The sequence below is a fragment of the Heterodontus francisci genome, chromosome 46, assembly GCF_036365525.1.
Source record: "Heterodontus francisci isolate sHetFra1 chromosome 46, sHetFra1.hap1, whole genome shotgun sequence".
NCBI classification, from domain to species: domain Eukaryota; kingdom Metazoa; phylum Chordata; class Chondrichthyes; order Heterodontiformes; family Heterodontidae; genus Heterodontus; species Heterodontus francisci.
In genome coordinates, this window is record NC_090416.1 from 21405198 (window position 1) to 21431969 (window position 26772).

The 26772-nt window shown below is 48.5% G+C and overlaps 1 protein-coding gene across 3 annotated transcripts in view; it reads right to left on the bottom strand.

Annotated features, from left to right (window-relative positions):
• The window catches only part of thbs3a (thrombospondin 3a), a 126696-nt gene that overhangs the window by 16908 nt on the left and 83016 nt on the right, over positions 1-26772 (bottom strand). For all 3 annotated transcript variants that reach the window (XM_068022825.1, XM_068022826.1, XM_068022824.1), the window contains 5 exons: positions 15793-15845; positions 10594-10787; positions 10202-10380; positions 6176-6224; positions 1739-1935 (listed from right to left, as the gene is read on the bottom strand). In XM_068022825.1, the coding sequence (XP_067878926.1) occupies positions 1739-1935; positions 6176-6224; positions 10202-10380; positions 10594-10787; positions 15793-15845 (672 nt within the window). The remainder of the gene's footprint in view (positions 1-1738; positions 1936-6175; positions 6225-10201; positions 10381-10593; positions 10788-15792; positions 15846-26772) is intronic.

Sequence of the window (26772 nt, forward strand, 5' to 3'; positions counted from 1 at the left end):
CTCTGTGCAGCTGAGCTGGTCGTGGTGTCGTGGACTAGATTATGGCTGCACAGCCCATCAGAACAGAATGCTGGTTGGTGACTGAGATGCCTTCGGAACTCCTGCGCTACCTGCCTGGTCCTTCTTGACTGTCTGGCTCTCACTCATTCCCTCTCTGCTTGCATACTCTTCAGCTGTGGGGTGATCACATCTATAAACATGCTATCTACGTAACATTCCAAAACCCAGAGCTCGAGCTGCTACAGCTAACGATACTTTCTGCACATGTGGTTGTCCAGGACGTGTCTCAGAATTCCCATATGTAACAGGATGTGCACTCCAGGGGTCCAGGGACCCAGCCATGCCTCTATTTATTAGACTATTTATTAAACTTCTGCAGCCAGTGACCTCTTAGGCCTACTGTGGCAGTTAGATTTGTGTCCTCGAATCCAGACACAAATCCCTCGGATACACTGGGCTAATGCCCAAGCCAGACCTGCAGGGTAGATCCCAGTACCTGACATGCCTCGAATCAGGAACTTGTGGAGCGATAATCAGGCCGTGAGATGATTGGAAGTATCTTCCTGTTATCAATCCACACATTTCCCAGCACTGGATAGCAATCCTGATAGCAGGAACCATGACTGACTTTTACAGCTCAGGAATTTAGTTACTACATCAGAAGAGGCAGGCCTGTTCTCACCGAGCTTCAGGTTACTGTGCTAGCAGGGATAGGCCTGTCTCTCACAGGGCTTGTAGTTACTGTGCTAGCAGGGATAGGCCTGTCTCTCACAGGGCTTGTAGTTACTATGTTAGCAGGGACGGGCCTGTCTCTCACAGGGCTTGTAGTTACTATGTTAGCAGGGACAGGCCTGTCTCTCACAGGGCTTGTAGTTACTATGTTAGCAGGGACAGGCCTGTCTCTCACAGGGCTTGTAGTTACTGTGCTAGCAGGGATAGGCCTGTCTCTCACAGGGCTTGTAGTTACTATGTTAGCAGGGACGGGCCTGTCTCTCACAGGGCTTGTAGTTACTATGTTAGCAGGGACAGGCCTGTCTCTCACAGGGCTTGTAGTTACTATGTTAGCAGGGACAGGCCTGTCTCTCACAGGGCTTGTAGTTACTGTGCTAGCAGGGATAGGCCTGTCTCTCACAGGGCTTGTAGTTACTATGTTAGCAGGGACGGGCCTGTCTCTCACAGGGCTTGTAGTTACTATGTTAGCAGGGACAGGCCTGTCTCTCACAGGGCTTGTAGTTACTATGTTAGCAGGGACAGGCCTGTCTCTCACAGGGCTTGTAGTTACTGTGTTAGCAGGGATGGGCCTGTCTCTCACAGGGCTTGTAGTTACTATGTTAGCAGGGACAGGCCTGTCTCTCACAGGGCTTGTAGTTACTGTGCTAGCAGGGATAGGCCTGTCTCTCACAGGGCTTGTAGTTACTATGTTAGCAGGGATAGGCCTGTCTCTCACAGGGCTTGTAGTTACTATGTTAGCAGGGACGGGCCTGTCTCTCACAGGGCTTGTAGTTACTATGTTAGCAGGGACAGGCCTGTCTCTCACAGGGCTTGTAGTTACTATGTTAGCAGGGACAGGCCTGTCTCTCACAGGGCTTGTAGTTACTATGTTAGCAGGGACGGGCCTGTCTCTCACAGGGCTTGTAGTTACTATGTTAGCAGGGACAGGCCTGTCTCTCACAGGGCTTGTAGTTACTGTGTTTGCAGGGACAGGCCTGTCTCTCACAGCTCAGTGCCTTGGTCTCACCTTGAGTTGAAGTCCAGGCTCAGCCACCGCACGGAATGGTGTAGCCTGCCAGTACGTTTGCTCTGTCTGTTTCCACATCACCACGTAGAAGCTGGAGCTGTCCTGATAGCCAAAGATGAACCCAGCATAGTCATCATCCGTCACTGTGTTCACATGGAACGTGCCTTCAAAGTCCACACCATTGAATGCAGTGTAACCTGGGACAGGAGGGCAAGAATAGTGGAATCAACACTCTCAGTTAGTTTACAAAAGCAAAATCCACACAAACCACTGTGTTAGAGTGAAGACGTGCCAAGCACCAGCTGAGTGAAATGTATTCAAACACCTCCTGTTACTCTTTTCGATCTTTGCTTTCATAATGTAGCAATATCCAATTTCATTAATACCATGGCCAAACCTAAAAGGGAGCTTCAAACACTCCCAGGGCAGATACAGCACAGAGTAAATCTCCCTCTACACCAGGGTTGTCCAACATACAGCCCACGGGCCAGAATCCGGCCCGCCAAATGTTTCCATCTGGCCCGGTAATGTAAACTGTACTGCACTATTCCTCATCCTCGCAAGGGGTCGTCGACATGTCTGTACACGAGCACCACAGTCCGTGGGAAAAAATTTTGAGGTGATAGAATCATAGAATCATTTATGGCACAGAAGGAGGCTATTAGGCCCATCGAGTCCATGCTGTCCCTCCACAGAGCTATGATGTCAGTTCCACTCCCTGGCTTGATCCCCACGGCCCTACAAGTCTATTTCTCTCAGGTAGCCATCCAACTTCCTCTTGAAGTTATTGATTGTCCCCACTTCCACCACCCTTGTGGGCAGTAAGTGCCAGGTCATTACCACCTGCTGGGTACAAAGGTGCTTCCTCATATTTCCCCTGCATCATTTGCCCAAAACTTTCAATCTGTGTCCCCTAGTCCTTGCACCATTTGTCAATGGATAGATTTTCCAGCGGGTTCGAACTTTTTTTTGAAAAGCCTGCCGGAAAACCCCGAATCTGTCTGAAGTTCGAAACCATTGTTCCCACTCCCAGTGCCTGTCAGCTGTGAAACATAGAAAATAGGAACAGGCCTTTTGGCCCTTCAAGCCTGCTCCACCATTCATTATGATCATGGCTGATCATCCAACTCAGTATCCTGTTCTGGCTTTCTCCCCATACCCTTTGATCCCTTTAGACCCAAGAGCGATATCTAACTCCTTCTTGAAAACATACAATGTTTTGGCCTCAACTGCTTTCTGTGGTAGTGAATTCCACAGTGAAACTGACATTGCAATTTTAAAAAAAACTGACCAACCACGAAGCTGCTCTGCTGAGCATTCCTGCCCTCTGCAACTGTCAGAGAGAGAGAAGGGGCTTAGAGAGAGAGAGGGGTCAGACAGACGGGGGGGACAGTGAGAGGGGGACAGGGAGGCTGGGGGGACAGGGGGGCGGGGGGGACAGGGGGGCGGGGGGGACAGGGGCGGGGGGGACAGGGAGGCGGGGGGGACAGAGAGGGGGGCACCAGAGAGGGGAGGGAACAGAAAGGGGAGGGAACAGAAAGGGGAGGGAACAGAAAGGGGAGGGAACAGAAAGGGGAGGGAACAGAAAGGGGTTCAGAGAGAGGAGGGGTCGGAAAGAGAGAGGGGAACAGAGTTGGAGAGGGAGACGGGGCATAGAGAAAGTGCCGACAGAAAGAAAGGGGGACAGAGAGAAAGGGGAATATAAAAGAAGAAGAAAATTACAGCACAGGAACAGGCCCTTCGGCCCTCCAAGCCTACGCCAATCCAGATCCTCTATCTAAACATGTCGCCTATTTTCTAAGGGTCTGTATCTCTTTACTTCCTGCCCATTCATGTATCTGTCTAGATACATCTTAAAAGACGCTATCGTGCCCGCGTCTACCACCTCTGCTGGCAACGCGTTCCAGGCACCCACCACCCTCTGCGTAAAGAACTTTCCACGCATATCCCCCCTAAACTTTTCCCCTTTCACTTTGAACTCATGTCCCCTTGTAATTGAATCCCCCACTCTGGGAAAAAGCTTCTTGCTATCCACCCTGTCTATACCTCTCATGATTTTGTACACCTCAATCAGGTCCCCCCTCAACCTCCGTCTTTCTAATGAAAATAATCCTAATCTACTCAACCTCTCTTCATAGCTAGCGCCCTCCATACCAGGCAACATCCTGGTGAACCTCTCTGCACCCTCTCCAAAGCATCCACATCCTTTTGGTAATGTGGCGACCAGAACTGCACGCAGTATTCCAAATGTGGCCGAACCAAAGTCCTATACAACTGTAACATGACCTGCCAACTCTTGTACTCAATACCCCGTCCGATGAAGGAAAGCATGCCGTATGCCTTCTTGACCACTCTATTGACCTGCGTTGCCACCTTGAGGGAACAATGGACCTGAACACCCAAATTTCTCTGTACATCAATTTTCCCCAGGACCTTTCCATTTACTGTATAGTTCATTCTTGAATTGGATCTTCCAAAATGCATCACCTTGCATTTGCCCTGATTGAACTCCATCTGCCATTTCTCTGTCCAACTCTCCAGTCTATCTATATTCTGCTGTATTCTCTGACAGTCCCCTTCACTATCTGCTACTCCACCAATCTTAGTGTCGTCTGCAAACTTGCTAATCAGACCTCCTATACTTTCCTCCAAATCATTTATGTAGAAGTGGGGAGGACGGGGGAAGAACAGAGAGGGGAGGGGAATAGAGGGGGACAGAGAGAGAGAGGGAGCAGGGAGAGGGAGGGGGAACAGAGAGAGAGGTGGGCCAGAGAGCGGGAGAGAGAGTGGGGGGGGGGGGGGGACAGAGAGAGAGAAGAGACAGAGAGAGAGGGGCAGACAGAGGGAGAGAGAGAGGGACGGGGGGGTGGGGGGGAAGAGAGAGAGAGAGAGGGGAGGGAGACAGAGAGGGGTCAGAGAGAGAGAGGGGGACAGAGAGAGAGGAGGGGGGGGGACAGGGAGAGAAAGAGGGGCAGGGCAGCAGAGCGAGGGGGGACAGAGAGAGAGATAGGGGAGAGTGAGAGATAAGGGAGAGAGAGAGATGGGGGAGAGAGAGAGACAGAGAGAGAGGGGAGAGTGAGAGGAAGAGGCGAGGGAGAGAGAGTGGGGGAACAGAGAGAAAGAGAGAGAGGGGTGAAACAGCAGAGAGGGGGGGAACAGAGAGAGAGGGGTCGGGGGAGGGGGGGAACAGAGAGAAAAGGGGGACAGAGAGGGAGGGAACAGAGAGGGGGAGAATGGGGGGACAGAGAGGGGGCAGGGAGAGAGTGCCGACAGAAAGAAAGTGGGACACAGAGAAAGGGGAATATAAAGAAGTGGGGAGGACAGGGGTGGGGGAGGGGGGGAGAACAGAGAAGGGAGGGGAATAGAGGGGGACAGATAGATGGGGGGGGGGGCAGAGAGAGAAAGGGAGCAGGGAGGGGGAACAGGGAGAGAGGTGGGCCAGAGAGAGAGAGAGAGAGAGAGGGGGGGGGGCACAGAGTGAGAGAGAGGGGAGGGAGACAGAGAGGGGTCAGACAGAGAGGGGTCAGAGAGAGAGAGAGAGGGGGGCAGGGGAGCAGAGAGAGGGGGGACAGAAAGAGAGAGAGTGGCGGGGCAGCAGAGAGATGGGGGAAGAGAGAGAGAGAGAGGGGAGAGTGAGAGAAAGGGGCGAGAGAGAGGGGAGACAGAGAGAGAGGGGTCGGGGGAGGGGGGGGAACAGAGAGAGAGGGTGGGACAAAGAGAGGGAGGTGCAGAGAGAGGGGGACAGAGAGAGAGAGGGGAGCCAGAGAGAAAGGGGAAACAGAGAGGGGGGAGACAGAGGGAGGGACAGAGATGGAGGGACAAAGAGGGAGGGGGACAGAGAAGGGCGACAGAAAGAGGGGGGCAGAGAGGGAGGGGGACAGAGAGAGGGGGCAGAGAGGGAGGGCCAGAGAGAGGGGAGCGAAAGGGGAAAGAGAGGGGAGAATGGGGGGGGGACAGAGAAGGGGGACAGGGAGAGGGGGGCAGAGAGGGAGGGGGACAGAGAGAGGGGGGCAGAGAGGGAGGGGGACAGAGAGAGGGGGGCAGAGAGGGAGGGACAGGGAGAGCGCGGGTAGAGAGAAAGGGGGCAGAGAAAGGAGGGGACAGAAAGAGAGGCAGAGAGAGAGGACAGAGAGAGAAAGGGGGAGACAGCGAGTGGGAGGAGACAGAAGCGGGGGAGACAGAGAGAGAGAGAGGGGAGAGCGAGACAGAGAGAGAGGGAGGGCGACAGAGGGGAGGACAGAAAGTGGGGGCGATAGAGAGGGGGGAAACAGAAGGGGGAAACATTCCCAGGGATTAGGAAATATGTGGATTTCTGAAGCTGAAGTTTTGGAGGCGAGTTCAACTGATTGCAGTGAGATCGCTCTGTTTGTACAGTCCAGTTCAGGCAGTTGCTGCTGACATTACATTTCACTGATTGAACAAATTGCACCAACTTACCAACAGCTAATCCAGGGTCACTGTTCATAGTCTGAACAATCTCCATTCCCTGTCACACAAACACAAAGATTATTTTAGCAGGGGCAAGTCAGAGACACCGGGGTTTACGAAAGGCACTGAAGGATGATGAGGCAGTACCAGGGAAGGTGCAAAGGTAGGAAGTTTGTGATGGGCCAGAGATGAAGACTTTTGTCTTAACAATGTATAAACCTGAGCAATTTGTAGTTCGTCCAAGATTAGATGTTACACAGGCAGTGCAACAACAGAGATGGTGGAGAGGTAGAGCTGGGTGTCACCAGCGTACGTATGAAAACTGAAGCCTGTATCTGCAGATGATGTTGCTGAAGGGGCAGGCAGCATGTAGTTTAGTTTAGTTTAGAGATACAGCACTGAAGCAGGCCCTTCGGCCCACCGAGTCTGTGCCGACCATCAACCACCCATTTATACTAATCTTACACTAACTCCATATCCCTACCACATCCCCACCTGTCCCTATATTTCCCTAGCACCTACCTATACTAGGGGCAATTTATAATGGCCAATTTACCTATCAACCTGCAAGTCTTTTGGCTTGTGGGAGGAAACCGGAGCACCCGGAGGAAACCCACGCGACACAGGGAGAACTTGCAAACTCCACACAGGCAGTACCCAGAATTGAACCCGGGTCGCTGGAGCTGTGAGGCTGTGGTGCTAACTGTGCCGCCACATGTAGATGAGGAAGAGGTCAGGGGACAAGAATAGATTCTTGGGGAGCTGCAGAGGTAACAATGTGCAACAAGAAGAGAAGCCCTTGCTGCAGATATTCTGCCTATATTTGGATCAATGGACTAGTCAGGTGGGCAGAACAGTGGCAACTGGAGTTCAATCCTGAAAAGTGTGAGGGAATGCATGTGGGGAAGGCTAACAAGGCAAGGGAATACACAATAAATGTTGGATACTGAGAAATGTAGAGGAACTGAGGGATCTCAGAGTGCATGTCCACAGATTCCTGAAGGTGGCTGGACTGGTAAATAAGGTAGTGAAGAAAGCATACTGGATATTTGCCTTTATTAGCTGAAGAATAGAATATAAGAGCTGGGATGTTTTTCTGGAATTGTATAAAACACTAGTTAGGTCACAGCTGGAGTACTGCATGCAGTTCTGGTCACCGCAGTATAGGAAAAATGTGATTGCACTGGATAGGGTATAGAGGAAATCTATGAGGATGTTGCCTGGACTGGAGAATTTTAGTTATGAGGTAAGATTGGATAGGCTCGGGTTGTTTTCTTTGGAACGGGGAGGCTGAAGGGAGATCTGATTGAAGTGTATAAATTTATGAGGAGGTTCAGATAGAGTGGATAGGAAGTCCCTATTCCCCTTGGTTGAGGGGCCCTGAACCTGGGGGAATATATAGATTTAGGGGTTTAGAGGGGATTCGAAGGAAATTTTTCACCCAGAGGGTGGTGGGGATCTGGAACTCCCTGTCTGAAAGGGTGGTAGAGGCAGGAATCCTCATAACATTTAAAAAATACTCAGATATGCACCTGAAATGCCCTGACCTACAAGGCTATGGACTAAGAGCTGGAAAGTGGGATTCGGCTGAATGGCTACTTGTCGGCCATCGCAGACACAATGGGCTGAATGGCCTCCTTCCATGCTGTAAATTTCTATGATTCTATAAACAAGAGTGGAACCAAATGAGGACAGTCCCAATGACCACAGAGAAGGGTCACTGAAGGAAGATGGTGGAAATGAACAGCTGAGATTTTATCTGGGTGATGGGGGTCTCAACCACTGGCAAAAGTGCCAGCAAGCGCTCCGCATCGCCTCCTCCAGTGAAGGCCCACCGGATCAAGTGCCAATTACATACGAACATATTAGGCACTTAGGCGGAGAGCAGTGGGCCTTCCCCGGAATCAATGACCCTGGCGACGGAAGTCCCGTGTAATGAGAGCTGCTGGCTGATCAGAGGCTGGCAGTTCTTTAACTGAGCAGCAGCCCATGGAACTGATGGCTGCTTCCGATAATGCACCCACCAGTAGCCATGGATCGCCGAGGGACCCAGGCCACATGTAAGTTAAAGCGGAAGGGGTTTCGCGGGGTGGGGGTCGCGGGGGGGGGGGGGGGGGGGGGGAGTGTACTGGGGGGTCGGCAGCAAAGGCGGGGGCTTTCATCTTCCCCCCTCCTCCCCACCTTCCCAATGCTGGGTCCCTTGATCAGGCACTAAATGCCTTTGAAAGAGGGACTGCACCCGCCCACCTCCTGCCACCCTGGAACTGGCAAGTAACCCGTACGTGTTTGGTTAGTGTGCTTCCCATCTGGTGACAGGCTCACATGCCACTCAGCTAATTCCAGCAGTGGTGGAATGAGGCCCTTAATTGGGTATTAATGACACACTTAAGGGCCTCAAATGGCAATGGGGTGGGAAGGCCATTCACAGACCTCCATGCCTCCAAACCCAATGTGATGGAGAGCATAACGTTCCCCCAATGTGTCAATGGTTGCAGAGAGGTTAAGAAGGGATAATTAATGATCCATGCTCATAGTCACAGAGAATGTCGTTTGTGACTTTGGTTAGGATATTTCAGTGCTGTGGGACAGTTTGAGGGATTCAAACATGGAGTTGCGGTACACAGATTTGGGAGGCAACAACATGTTCAAGGACTTTGGATAGGACAGGGAGGTTGGAGATGGGGCAGTAGTTTACTAGTATGGAGGGGTCAAGGGTTTTTTTTTTTGAGGAGGGTGATAGCAGATTTGAGGAAGAGGGACTGTACCTGTGAGTTAGAAAGGGGAGTTGGATGAGCAGCAATTTAGTGCAAATAGGGTCAAAAGAGCAGGAGATAGGTCTCATGGATAAGATGAGATGGAAAAGGCATAAGGGGAGATAAAATAGAAATTAGAGAATGGGTAATCAGGGCTAGAAGAGGGGGTTTTGGGCAGAGGTGTGCTTTATCAAAGTGGAAGCAAGGGGGCAATTTTAACATAAGCCACCTGCCAGGAGACCCCTCGGATCTGGTATAAAAGCAGCATTCCACCCAATCCCATGGCTTCCCCGACAGGTGGGTTAGGCTAGTTTCCCTGAGTAGCAATATCATCACACTTCCTACACACTCCTTGCTGATTTGCTTACCGTATACACACCTCATGCCTGTATGTCCCCTGTCACTGCCCACGCACTTTCAAAAAGCTGCCTATTTCAAGCAAAGTGGAGTCTGCGTTGTTTCAATGAATTGCTTGCATTTTGTTAACATGCCTTTACTTCAGTGATCAGATCCTGGAGCTACTGCTCGCAATTGGGACAGAAAATTGTTCAGCTAACACTGATTAATCACTAAAACACTGATTAGACGCAAACACTAACATGCTCACTATAGGCTGGGGTGACTGTACATAGAAACTGATAAACATTACAAGACAGAAACAGGCCATTCAGCCCAACCACTCCATCAGTGTTTACCCTCCACTCAAATCAATAGTTCTAATCATATTTACCTGCCTTTTTCCCCTAGTCTTCATCCACCTGGCGAGTCTAATCTAATCTTCAATGTTGACCGTTTCTGCCTCATCCACTAACCCTGGAAGTGAATTCCTCAGACTCACAACTCATTGTAAATGTTTCTTCTGTCCTCTGTTCTAAATCTCTTACATTTAGTCTTGTATCTGTGACCTCTCGTTCTATACAACTATTGAAAACTGTCGGCTTCTATCTACTCTGCTTCATCACTCATACTTTTAAACAATTCCATCACATCACCCATAATCTGTGTTCTATTAAAACAAAACCTAATTTTTGGTCTTTCCTTGTATTTATTTCCTTATACCTGGCAACATCCGGTGAACCTGTGCTGATCCCTCGCTACTGCTTTAATATACCTCCCATAGTTTGCAGCCCAGTACAGCATACAGTGCTCTGACTGAAGTTTGATGAAGGTTTTATATTGGCTTTTCATTTCAGAGTTAGAGAAAGATAAAGAGATTGAGAGAGAAAGTGAAAGAGAAAATGAGAATTAATACAGATAAAGAGATCAGAGAGAATGAATTCACCTGATTTAGGACTACCCAATTTGGGTCAATCTGTGCATCACCCTCAGGATCCAAAACGACAGTCTGATAGGCTCGGAAATCAGTAAGAGTGACCTCTGCACTCTCGGGACAAACGTCAAACTGGTCAAATACAGCGTCGTTATCAAAGTCATTTTCACAAACATCACCGATCCCGTTATCTGGAATAAAAGAAAAGTACAATGACTGAATAAAACATCTGTAACACCCCACCTGATCCCCAAACCGCACACTCCCTCCCTAAAACATACCCCCGTCCCTGAACCACAAACCATAAACCTACCCCCATTCCCCAAACTGCCCCACCCAATGAAAACATCCTCCAGGAGCCATCTATGCCCCTTATGGAGGGAGAGTTGGTTTGAGTCACTAACCATCAGAATCCTTCTGATTGGGGTTCACGATTAAGCGGCAGTTATCGGGACCCGATGGTCCATAGTCAGGAATCCCATCGTTATCGTCATCATCGTCACATTCATCGCCCAACCCGTCATTGTCAGAGTCCAGCTGGGAGCTGTTCGGGATCTCTGGACAATTGTCTTTGGAGTCCTGGTGCCCATCGCCATCACTACAAACCAAACCCAACCAAACCGGGTCAGCATCTCATCATAAACACACACACAGGATTAACATCTCACCATAACTCACACACACACAGGGTCAACATCTCACCATAACACACACAAACAGGCTCAACAACTCACCACAACACACTCACACAGGGTCAACATCTCACCATAACAACAAACAGGCTCAACATCTCACCATAACACACACACACAGGCTCAACATCTCACCACAACACACTCACACAGGGTCAACATCTCACCATAACAACAAACAGGCTCAACATCTCACCATAACACACACAAACAGGCTCAACATCTCACCATAACACACACACACACAGGGCCAACATCTCACCATAACACACACTCACACAGGGTCAACATCTCACCATAACACACACAAACAGGCTCAACATCTCACCATAACACACACACAAACAGGCTCAACATCTCACCATAACACACACACAAACAGGCTCAACATCTCACCATAACACACACAAACAGGCTCAACATCTCACCATAACACACACACACACAGGGCCAACATCTCACCATAACACACACTCACACAGGGTCAACATCTCACCATAACACACACAAACAGGCTCAACATCTCACCATAACACACACACAAACAGGCTCAACATCTCACCATAACACACACACAAACAGGCTCAACATCTCACCATAACACACACAAACAGGCTCAACATCTCACCATAACACACACACACAGGGCCAACATCTCACCATAACACACACACACAGGGCCAACATCTCACCATAACACACACAAACAGGCTCAACATCTCACCATAACACACACACAAACAGGCTCAACATCTCACCATAACACACACACAAACAGGCTCAACAACTCACCACAACACACTCACACAGGGTCAACATCTCACCATAACAACAACAAACAGGGTCAACATCTCACCATTACACACACACACAGGGTCAACATCTCACCATAACACACACACACACAGGCTCAACATCTCACCATAACACACACAAACAGGCTCAACAACTCACCACAACACACTCACACAGGGTCAACATCTCACCATAACAACAACAAACAGGCTCAACATCTCACCATTACACACACAAACAGCTCAACATCTCACCATAACACACACACACAGGGTCAACATCTCACCATAACTCACACACAAACAGGCTCAACAACTCACCACAACACACTCACACAGGGTCAACATCTCACCATAACAACAACAAACAGGGTCAACATCTCACCATTACACACACAAACAGCTCAACATCTCACCATAACACACACACACAGGGTCAACATCTCACCATAACACACACACACAGGGTCAACATCTCACCATAACTCACACACAAACAGGCTCAACAACTCACCACAACACGCTCACACAGGGTCAACATCTCACCATAACAACAACAAACAGGCTCAACATCTCACCATTACACACACAAACAGCTCAACATCTCACCATAACACACACACACAGGGTCAACATCTCACCATAACTCACACACAAACAGGCTCAACATCTCACCACAACACACTCACACAGGGTCAACATCTCACCATAACAACAACAAACAGGGTCAACATCTCACCATTACACACACAAACAGCTCAACATCTCACCATAACACACACACAGGGTCAACATCTCACCATAACTCACACACAAACAGGCTCAACAACTCACCACAACACACTCACACAGGGTCAACATCTCACCATAACAACAACAAACAGGCTCAACATCTCACCATTACACACACAAACAGCTCAACATCTCACCATAACACACACACACACAGGGTCAACATCTCACCATAACACACACACACACAGGGTCAACATCTCACCATAACACACAGAAACAGGCTCAACATCTCACCACAACACACTCACACAGGGTCAACATCTCACCATAACAACAACAGGGTCAACATCTCACCATAAACACGCACACACAGGGTCAACATCTCACCATAACACACACAAACAGGCTCAACAACTCACCACAACACACTCACACAGGGTCAACATCTCACCATAACAACAAACAGGCTCAACATCTCACCATTACACACACAAACAGCTCAACATCTCACCATAACACACACAAACAGGGTCAACATCTCACCATTACACACAGAAATAGGCTCAACATCTTACCATTACACACACCAACAGGCTCAACATCTCACCATTACACACTCACACACAGGGTCAACATCTCACCATAACATACTCACACAGGGTCAACATCTCACCATAACACACACTCACACAGGGTCAACATCTCACCATAACACACACTCACACAGGGTCAACATCTCACCATAAACACACACACATACACAGGTGCAACATCTCACCATAACACACACAAACAGGCTCAACATCTCACCACAACACACTCACACAGGCTCAACATCTCACCATAACACACACTCACACAGGGTGAAGATCTCACCATAACACACACTCACACAGGGTGAAGATCTCACCATAACACACACTCACACAGGGTCAACATCTCACCATAACACACACAAACAGGCTCAACAACTCACCACAACACACTCACACAGGGTCAACATCACACCATAACACACACAAACAGGCTCAACCTCTCACCATTACACACACAAAGAGGCTCAACATCTCACCATAAACACACACAAACAGGCTCAACATCTCACCAATACACACACAAACAGGGTCAACATCTCACCATAATACACAAGCAGGGTCAACATCTCACCATAACAACAAACAGACTCAACATCTCACCATTACACACACAGACAGGGTCAACATCTCACCAATACACACACAAACAGGCTCAACATCTCACCGTAACACACACAAACCGGCTCAACATCTCACCATAACACACACAAACAGGCTCAACATCTCACCATTACACACACGAACAGGCTCAACATCTCACCATAAACACACACACACACACAGGGTCAACATCTCACCATAACATACACAGAAACGGGATCAACTTCTCACCATAACACACAGACACAGGGTCAACATCTCACAATTACACACAAATAGGGTCAACATCTCACCATAAACACACACACAGGGTCAACATCTCACCATAAACACACAAACAGGCTCAACATCTCACCATAAACACACACACAGGGTCAACATCTCACCATAACACACACACACAGGGCCAACATCTCACCATAACACACACTCACACAGGGTCAACATCTCACCATAAACACACACACATACACAGGTGCAACATCTCACCATAACACACACAAACAGACTCAACATCTCACCACAACACACACAAACAGGCTCAACATCTCACCACAACACACTCACACAGGGTCAACATCTCACCACAACACACACAAACAGGCTCAACATCTCACCACAACACACACACAAACAGGCTTAACATCTCACCACAACACACACACACAGGGCCAACATCTCACCATAACACACACTCACACAGGGTCAACATCTCACCATAACACACACACAAACAGGCTTAACATCTCACCACAACACACACACACAGGGCCAACATCTCACCATAACACACACTCACACAGGGTCAACATCTCACCATAAACACACACTCACACAGGGTCAACATCTCACCATAAACACACACACATACACAGGTGCAACATCTCACCATAACACACGCAAACAGACTCAACATCTCACCACAACACACTCACACAGGGTCAACATCTCACCATAACACACACACAGGGCCAACATCTCACCATAACACACACTCACACAGGGTCAACATCTCACCATAACACACACAAACAGGCTCAACATCTCACCATAACACACACACAAACAGGCTCAACATCTCACCATAACACACACACAAACAGGCTCAACATCTCACCATAACACACACAAACAGGCTCAACATCTCACCATAACACACACACACAGGGCCAACATCTCACCATAACACACACAAACAGGCTCAACATCTCACCATAACACACACAAACAGGCTCAACATCTCACCATAACACACACACAAACAGGCTCAACATCTCACCATAACACACACACAAACAGGCTCAACATCTCACCATAACACACAGAAACAGGCTCAACATGTCACCACAACACACACACACAGGGCCAACATCTCACCAGAACACACACACACACAGGGTCAACATCTCACCATAAGACACACAAATTTGGATCAACATGTCACCTTAACACACACAAAAAACGGGTCAACAATAGTGGGGTCTGGAGGGGGGCGGGGGTCGGGGGGGGGGGTGGTGGTGGTGGCAATCTGGGGAATGTACAAGAATTGGGATTTTGGAACAGGAAGAACAAGGCCAGACACCAATTGGAGCATCATTTGGCCAGAAACTGGAAGAAGGGGTTCATCTGAAAGTGTTCTCCCATCCATCGATGCTGCCATATGCAACTGATCTTAGTTTGTTAAATAATCTCAAAAACACATCAGATATGTACAGGGACTGTAAAGGTGGGAGGAATGTTTGCAATGAAACGTTGATCGGTGTATGCAACTCGTGGTTTAAAAGTAAGTCAGTGGGTGGGAAGGGGCAAGTGTGTAATTTGCATTCCTTTACTGAAGATCTTGGCTTTTGTTAGTGATTGTCAGCAGGATATTCCACCACAAGGGGCATCACTGTTGAGCTTGATCCAAAACTCACTTGACACACAGACCCATGCACTTTGCAGGAGGGGTCTCTGGTAATGATCAGAGGCAGGAACTCTAACCCACGAGTACTGAGGACATGTTCAGCAGCTGCGATTGTCCAATGAGACAGACTGAAAGTGGGACCATTCTATACTGCATGGCTTAGGATCACAATAGGAACTACCTGTACCTACAGGCAGACATGACAGAGTGAATGTGAGAGTGAATGCGCCTTCACAATGGGCGCATGTGAGTGGGTGGAGGTTAGAATAGAGCAACATACCTGTCTTGATTATTGTCACATGCATCGCCAACAAGGTCATCATCTGCATCAGTCTTCAGACAGGATAGAAATACAGACAGATTAATGCAGGGTGCAATTCTCCCCTAACATCACACCAAACACAACCTCCCCTAACATCACACCAAACACAACCTCCCCTATCATCACACCAAATACAACCTCCCCTAACATCACACCAAACAAAACCTCCCCTAACATCACACCAAACACAACCTCCCCTAACATCACACCAGACACAACCTCCCCTAACATCACACCAAACAAAACCTCCCCTAACATCACACCAAACACAACCTCCCCGAACACCACCCCAAACACAACCTCCCCTATCATCACACCAGACACAACCTCCCCTAACATCACACCAAATACAACCTCCCCTTACATCACACCAAACACAACCTCCCCTAACACCACCCCAAACACAACCTCCCCTAACATCACACCAGACACAACCTCCACTATCACAGCAAACTCAACCTCCCCTAACATCAGAGCAAACACAACCTCCCCTATCATCACACCAAACACAACCTCCCCTAACATCACACCAAACACAACCTCCCCTAACATCACACCAAACACAACCTCCCCTAACATCACACCAAATACAACCTCCCCTAACATCACACCAAACACAACCTCCCCTATCATCACACCAAACTCAACCTCCCCTAACATCAGAGCAAACACAACCTCCCCTATCATCACACCAAACACAACCTCCCCTAACATCACACCAAACACAACCTCCCCTAACATCACACCAAACACAACCTCCCCTATCATCACACCAAACACAACCTCCCCTATCATCACACCAAACACAACCTCCCCTATCATCACACCAAACACAACCTCCCCTAACATCACACCAAATACAACCTCCCCTAACATCACACCAAACACAACCTCCTCTAACATCACACCAAATACAACCTCCCCTAACATCACACCAAACACAACCTCCCCTATCATCACACCTAACACAACCTCCCCTATCATCACACCAAACACAACCTCCCCTAACATCACACCAAATACAACCTCCCCTAACATCACACCAAACACAACCTCCCCTATCATCACACCAAACACAACCTCCCCTAACATCACACCAAATACAACCTCCCCTAACATCACACCAGACACAACCTCCCCTATCACAGCAAACTCAACCTCCCCGATCATCACACCAAACACAACCTCCCCTAACATCACACCAAACACAACCTCCCCTAACATCACACCAAACACAACCTCCCCTAACATCACACCAAACACAACCTCCCCTATCATCACACCAAACACAACCTCCCCTATCATCACACCAAACACAACCTCCCCTAACATCACACCAAATACAACCTCCCCTAACATCACACCAAACACAACCTCCCCTATCATCACACCAAACACAACCTCCCCTAACATCACACCAAATACAACCTCCCCTAACATCACACCAGACACAACCTCCCCTATCACAGCAAACTCAACCTCCCCTAACATCAGAGCAAACACAACCTCCCCTATCATCACACCAAACACAACCTCCCCTAACATCACACCAAACACAACCTCCCCTAACATCACACCAAACACAACCTCCCCTAACATCACACCAAACACAACCTCCCCTATCATCACACCAAACACAACCTCCCCTATCATCACACCAAACACAACCTCCCCTATCATCACACCAAACACAACCTCCCCTAACATCACACCAAATACAACCTCCCCTATCATCACACCAAACACAACCTTCCCTAACATCACACCAAACACAACCTCCCCTAACATCACACCAAACACAACCTCCCCTATCATCACACCAAACACAACCTCCCCTAACATCACACCAAATACAACCTCCCCTATCATCACACCAAACACAACCTCCCCTAACATCACACCAAATACAACCTCCCCTAACATCACACCAAACACAACCTCCCCTATCATCACACCAAACACAACCTCCCCTAACATCACAGCAAACACAACCTCCCCTAACATCACACCAAACACAACCTCCCCTAACATCACACCAAATACAACCTCCCCTAACATCACACCAAACACAACCTCCCCTATCACACCAAACACAACCTCCCCTATCACCACCCCAAACACAACCTCCCCTATCATCACACCAGACACAACCTCCCCTAACATCACACCAAACACAACCTCCCCTAACATCACACCAAACACAACCTCCCCTAACATCACACCAAACACAACCTCCCCTATCACCACACCAAACACAACCTCCCCTAACATCACAGCAAACTCAACCTCCCCTAACATCACACCAAACAAAACCTCCCCTTACATCACAGCAAACACAACCTCCCCTATCATCACACCAAATACAACCTCCCCTAACATCACACCAAACACAACCTCCCCTATCATCACACCAAACACAACCTCCCCTATCATCACACCAAACACAACCTTCCCTAACATCACACCAAACACAACCTCCCCTAACATCAGAGCAAACACAACCTCCCCTATCATCACACCAAATACAACCTCCCCCTAACATCACACCAAACACAACCTCCCCTATCATCACACCAAACACAACCTCCCCTAACATCACACCAAACACAACCTCCCCTATCACCACACCAAACACAACCTCCCCTAACATCACAGCAAACTCAACCTCCCCTAACATCACACCAAACAAAACCTCCCCTTACATCACAGCAAACACAACCTCCCCTAACATCACACCAAACAAAACCACCCCTAACATCACACCAAATACAACCTCCCCGATCATCACACCAAACACAACCTCCCCTAACATCACACCAAATACAACCTCCCCTAACATCACACCAAACACAACCTCCCCTATCATCACACCAAATACAACCTCCCCTAACATCACACCAAACACAACCTCCCCTATCATCACACCAAACACAACCTCCCCTATCATCACACCAGACACAACCTCCCCTAACATCAGAGCAAACACAACCTCCCCTATCATCACACCAAATACAACCTCCCCTAACATCACACCAAACACAACCTCCCCTAACATCACACCAAATACAACCTCCCCGATCATCACACCAAACACAACCTCCCCTAACATCAGAGCAAACACAACCTCCCCTAACATCACACCAAACAAAACCTCCCTTATCATCACACCAAACAAAACCTCCCCTAACATCACACCAAACACAACCTCCCCTAACATCACCCCAAACACAACCTCCCCGAACATCACACCAAACACAACCTCCCCTAACATCACCCCAAACACAACCTCCCCTAACATCACACCAAACACAACCTCCCCTATCACACCAAACACAACCTCCCCTATCACCCCAAACACAACCTCCCCTAACATCACACCAAACACAACCTCCCCTAACATCACCCCAAACACAACCTCCCCTAACACCACCCCAAACACAACCTCCCCTAACACCACCCCAAACACAACCTCCCCTATCATCACACCAGACACAACCTCCCCTAACATCACACCAAACACAACCTCCCCTATCACAGCAAACACAACCTCCCCTATCATCACACCAAACACAACCTCCCCTAACATCACACCAAACACAACCTCCCCTAACATCACAGCAAACACAACCTCCCCTAACATCACAGCAAACACAACCTCCCCTATCATCACACCAAACACAACCTCCCCTAACATCACACCAAACACAACCTCCCCTAACATCACACCAAACACAACCTCCCCTAACATCACACCAAACACAACCTCCCCTAACATCACACCAAACACAACCTCCCCTAACATCACACCAAATACAACCTCCCCGATCATCACACCAAACACAACCTCCCCTAACATCACACCAAACACAACCTCCCCTAACATCACATCAAATACAACCTCCCCTATCATCACACCAAACACAACCTCCCCTAACATCACACCAAACACAACCTCCCCTAACATCACACCAAACACAACCTCCCCTAACATCACACCAAACACAACCTCCCCTAACATCACACCAAATACAACCTCCCCGATCATCACACCAAACACAACCTCCCCTAACATCACACCAAACACAACCTCCCCTATCACCACACCAAACACAACCTCCCCTATCACCACACCAAACACAACCTCCCCTAACATCACACCAAACACAACCTCCCCTAACATCACACCAAATACAACCTCCCCTATCATCACACCAAACACAACCTCCCCTAACATCACACCAAACACAACCTCCCCTAACATCAGAGCAAACACAACCTCCCCTAACATCACCCCAAACACAACCTCCCCTAACATCACACCAAACACAACCTCCCCTAACATCACCCCAAACACAACCTCCCCTAACACCACCCCAAACACAACCTCCCCTATCATCACACCAGACACAACCTCCCCTAACATCACACCAAACACAACCTCCCCTAACATCACAGCAAACACAACCTCCCCTATCATCACACCAAACACAACCTCCCCTAACATCACACCAAACACAACCTCCCCTAACATCACACCAAACACAACCTCCCCTAACATCACACCAAATACAACCTCCCCTAACATCACACCAAACACAACCTCCCCTAACATCACACCAAATACAACCTCCCCTATCATCACACCAAACACAACCTCCCCTAACATCACAACAAACACAACCTCCCCTAACATCACACCAAACACAACCTCCCCTAACATCACACCAAACACAACCTCCCCTAACATCACACCAAACACAACCTCCCCGATCATCACACCAAACACAACCTCCCCTAACATCACACCAAACACAACCTCCCCTAACATCACACCAAATACAACCTCCCCTAACATCACACCAGACACAACCTCCCCTAACATCACACCAAACACAACCTCCCCTAACATCACAGCAAACACAACCTCCCCTATCATCACACCAAACACAACCTCCCCTAACATCACACCAAACACAACCTCCCCTAACATCACACCAAACACAACCTCCCCTAACATCACACCAAACACAACCTCCCCTAACATCACACCAAATACAACCTCCCCTAACATCACACCAAACACAACCTCCCCTAACATCACACCAAATACAACCTCCCCTGTCATCACACCAAACACAACCTCCCCTAACACCACAACAAACACAACCTCCCCTAACATCACACCAAACACAACCTCCCCTAACATCACACCAAACACAACCTCCCCTAACATCACACCAAACACAACCTCCCCTAACATCACACCAAACACAACCTCCTCTAACATCACACCAAATACAACCTCCGCTAACATCACACCAAACACAACCTCCCCTATCATCACACCAAACACAACCTCCCCTAACATCACACCAAATACAACCTCCCCGATCATCACACCAAACACAACCTCCCCTAACATCAGAGCAAACACAACCTCCCCTAACATCACACCAAACAAAACCTCCCTTATCATCACACCAAACAAAACCTCCCCTAACATCACACCAAACACAACCTCCCCTAACATCACCCCAAACACAACCTCCCCTAACATCACACCAAACACAACCTCCCCTAACATCACCCCAAACACAACCTCCCCTAACATCACACCAAACACAACCTCCCCTAACACCACACCAAACACAACCTCCCCTATCACCACCCCAAACACAACCTCCCCTATCATCACACCAAACACAACCTCCCCTATCATCACACCAAACACAACCTCCCCTAACATCACACCAAACACAACCTCCCCTAACATCAGAGCAAACACCTCCCCTAACATCACCCCAAACACAACCTCCCCTAACATCACCCCAAACACAACCTCCCCTAACATCACAGCAAACAAAACCTCCCCTAACATCACAGCAAACACAACCTCCCCTAACATCACACCAAACACAACCTCCCCTAACATCACACCAAACACAACCTCCCCTAACATCACACCAAATACAACCTCCCCGATCATCACACCAAACACAACCTCCCCTAACATCACACAAAACACAACCTCCCCTAACATCACACCAAATACAACCTCCCCTATCATCACACCAAACACAACCTCCCCTAACATCACACCAAACACAACCTCCCCTAACATCACACCAAACACAACCTCCCCTAACATCACACCAAACACAACCTCCCCTAACATCACACCAAACACAACCTCCCCTAACATCACACCAAATACAACCTCCCCGATCATCACACCAAACACAACCTCCCCTAACATCACACCAAACACAACCTCCCCTAACATCACACCAAATACAACCTCCCCTATCATCACACCAAACACAACCTCCCCTAACATCACACCAAACACAACCTCCCCTAACATCAGAGCAAACACAACCTCCCCTAACATCACACCAAATACAACCTCCCCTAACATCACACCAAACACAACCTCCCCTAACATCACAGCAAACACAACCTCCCCTATCATCACACCAAACACAACCTCCCCTAACATCACACCAAACACAACCTCCCCTAACATCACACCAAACACAACCTCCCCTAACATCACACCAAATACAACCTCCCCGATCATCACACCAAACACAACCTCCCCTAACATCACACCAAACACAACCTCCCCTAACATCACAGCAAACACAACCTCCCCTATCATCACACCTAACACAACCTTCCCTAACATCACACCAAACACAACCTCCTCTAACATCACACCAAATACAACCTCCGCTAACATCACACCAAACACAACCTCCCCTATCATCACACCAAACACAACCTCCCCTAACATCACACCAAACACAACCTCCCCGATCATCACACCAAACACAACCTCCCCTAACATCAGAGCAAACACAACCTCCCCTAACATCACACCAAATACAACCTCCCCTATCATCACACCAAACACAACCTCCCCTAACATCACACCAAACACAACCTCCCCTAACATCACACCAAACACAACCTCCCCTAACATCACACCAAATACAACCTCCCCTATCATCACACCAAACACAACCTCCCCTAACATCACACCAAACACAACCTCCCCTAACATCACACCAAACACAACCTCCCCTATCATCACACCAAACACAACCTCCCCTAACATCAGAGCAAACACAACCTCCCCTAACATCACACCAAATACAACCTCCCCTATCATCACACCAAACACAACCTCCCCTATCATCACACCAAACACAACCTCCCCTAACATCACACCAAACACAACCTCCCCTAACATCACACCAAACACAACCTCCCCTATCATCACACCAAACACAACCTCCCCTAACATCAGAGCAAACACAACCTCCCCTAACATCACACCAAATACAACCTCCCCTATCATCACACCAAACACAACCTCCCCTATCATCACACCAAACACAACCTCCCCTAACATCACACCAAACACAACCTCCCCTAACATCACACCAAATACAACCTCCCCGATCATCACACCAAACACAACCTCCCCTAACATCACACCAAACACAACCTCCCCTAACATCACAGCAAACACAACCTCCCCTATCATCACACCTAACACAACCTTCCCTAACATCACACCAAACACAACCTCCTCTAACATCACACCAAATACAACCTCCGCTAACATCACACCAAACACAACCTCCCCTATCATCACACCAAACACAACCTCCCCTAACATCACACCAAACACAACCTCCCCGATCATCACACCAAACACAACCTCCCCTAACATCAGAGCAAACACAACCTCCCCTAACATCACACCAAATACAACCTCCCCTATCATCACACCAAACACAACCTCCCCTAACATCACACCAAACACAACCTCCCCTAACATCACACCAAACACAACCTCCCCTAACATCACACCAAATACAACCTCCCCTATCATCACACCAAACACAACCTCCCCTAACATCACACCAAACACAACCTCCCCTAACATCACACCAAACACAACCTCCCCTATCATCACACCAAACACAACCTCCCCTAACATCAGAGCAAACACAACCTCCCCTAACATCAGAGCAAACACAACCTCCCCTAACATCACACCAAATACAACCTCCCCTATCATCACACCAAACACAACCTCCCCTAACATCACACCAAACACAACCTCCCCTAACATCACACCAAACACAACCTCCCCTATCATCACAGCAAACACAACCTCCCCTAACATCACACCAAACACAACCTTCCCTAACATCACACCAAACACAACCTCCCCTAACATCACACCAAACACAACCTCCCCTAACATCACACCAACACAACCTCCCCTATCATCACACCAAACACAACCTCCCCTAACATCACACCAAACACAACCTCCCCTAACATCACACCAAATACAACCTCCCCTAACATCACACCAAACACAACCTCCCCTAACATCACAGCAAACACAACCTCCCCTATCATCACACCAAACACAACCTCCCCTAACATCACACCAAACACAACCTCCCCTAACATCACACCAAACACAACCTCCCCTAACATCACACCAAACACAACCTCCCCTAACATCACACCAAATACAACCTCCCCGATCATCACGCCAAACACAACCTCCCCTAACATCACACCAAACACAACCTCCCCGATCATCACACCAAATACAACCTCCCCGATCATCACGCCAAACACAACCTCCCCTAACATCACACCAAACACAACCTCCCCTAACATCACACCAAATACAACCTTCCCTAACATCACACCAAACACAACCTCCCCGATCATCACACCAAATACAACCTCCCCGATCATCACGCCAAACACAACCTCCCCTAACATCACACCAAATACAACCTCCCCTAACATCACACCAAACACAACCTCCCCTAACATCAGAGCAAACACCTCCCCTAACATCACCCCAAACACAACCTCCCCTAACATCACCCCAAACACAACCTCCCCTAACATCACAGCAAACAAAACCTCCCCTAACATCACAGCAAACACAACCTCCCCTAACATCACAGCAAACACAACCTCCCCTAACATCACACCAAACACAACCTCCCCTAACATCACACCAAATACAACCTCCCCGATCATCACACCAAATACAACCTCCCCGATCATCACACCAAATACAACCTCCCCGATCATCACACCAAACACAACCTCCCCTAACATCACACAAAACACAACCTCCCCTAACATCACACCAAATACAACCTCCCCTATCATCACACCAAACACAACCTTCCCTAACATCACACCAAACACAACCTCCCCTAACATCACAGCAAACACAACCTCCCCTATCATCACACCAAACACAACCTTCCCTAACATCACACCAAACACAACCTCCCCGAACATCACACCAAACACAACCTCCCCTAACATCACACCAAATACAACCTCCCCTAACATCACACCAAACACAACCTCCCCTAACATCACACCAAACACAACCTCCCCTAACATCACACCAAACACAACCTCCTCTAACATCACACCAAATACAACCTCCCCTAACATCACACCAAACACAACCTCCCCTATCATCACACCAAACACAACCTCCCCTAACATCACACCAAATACAACCTCCCCGATCATCACACCAAACACAACCTCCCCTAACATCAGAGCAAACACAACCTCCCCTAACATCACACCAAACAAAACCTCCCTTATCATCACACCAAACAAAACCTCCCCTAACATCACACCAAACACAACCTCCCCTAACATCACCCCAAACACAACCTCCCCGAACATCACACCAAACACAACCTCCCCTAACATCACCCCAAACACAACCTCCCCTAACATCACACCAAACACAACCTCCCCTATCACACCAAACACAACCTCCCCTATCACCACCCCAAACACAACCTCCCCTATCATCACACCAGACACAACCTCCCCTAACATCACACCAAACACAACCTCCCCTAACATCACACCAAACACAACCTCCCCTAACATCACACCAAACACAACCTCCCCTAACATCACACCAAACACAACCTCCCCTATCACCACACCAAACACAACCTCCCCTAACATCACAGCAAACTCAACCTCCCCTAACATCACACCAAACAAAACCTCCCCTTACATCACAGCAAACACAACCTCCCCTATCATCACACCAAATACAACCTCCCCTAACATCACACCAAACACAACCTCCCCTATCATCACACCAAACACAACCTCCCCTATCATCACACCAGACACAACCTCCCCTATCATCACACCAGACACAACCTCCCCTAACATCAGAGCAAACACAACCTCCCCTATCATCACACCAAATACAACCTCCCCCTAACATCACACCAAACACAACCTCCCCTATCATCACACCAAACACAACCTCCCCTAACATCACACCAAACACAACCTCCCCTATCACCACACCAAACACAACCTCCCCTAACATCACAGCAAACTCAACCTCCCCTAACATCACACCAAACAAAACCTCCCCTTACATCACAGCAAACACAACCTCCCCTAACATCACACCAAACAAAACCACCCCTAACATCACACCAAATACAACCTCCCCGATCATCACACCAAACACAACCTCCCCTAACATCACACCAAATACAACCTCCCCTAACATCACACCAAACACAACCTCCCCTATCATCACACCAAATACAACCTCCCCTAACATCACACCAAACACAACCTCCCCTATCATCACACCAAACACAACCTCCCCTATCATCACACCAGACACAACCTCCCCTAACATCAGAGCAAACACAACCTCCCCTATCATCACACCAAATACAACCTCCCCTAACATCACACCAAACACAACCTCCCCTAACATCACACCAAATACAACCTCCCCGATCATCACACCAAACACAACCTCCCCTAACATCAGAGCAAACACAACCTCCCCTAACATCACACCAAACAAAACCT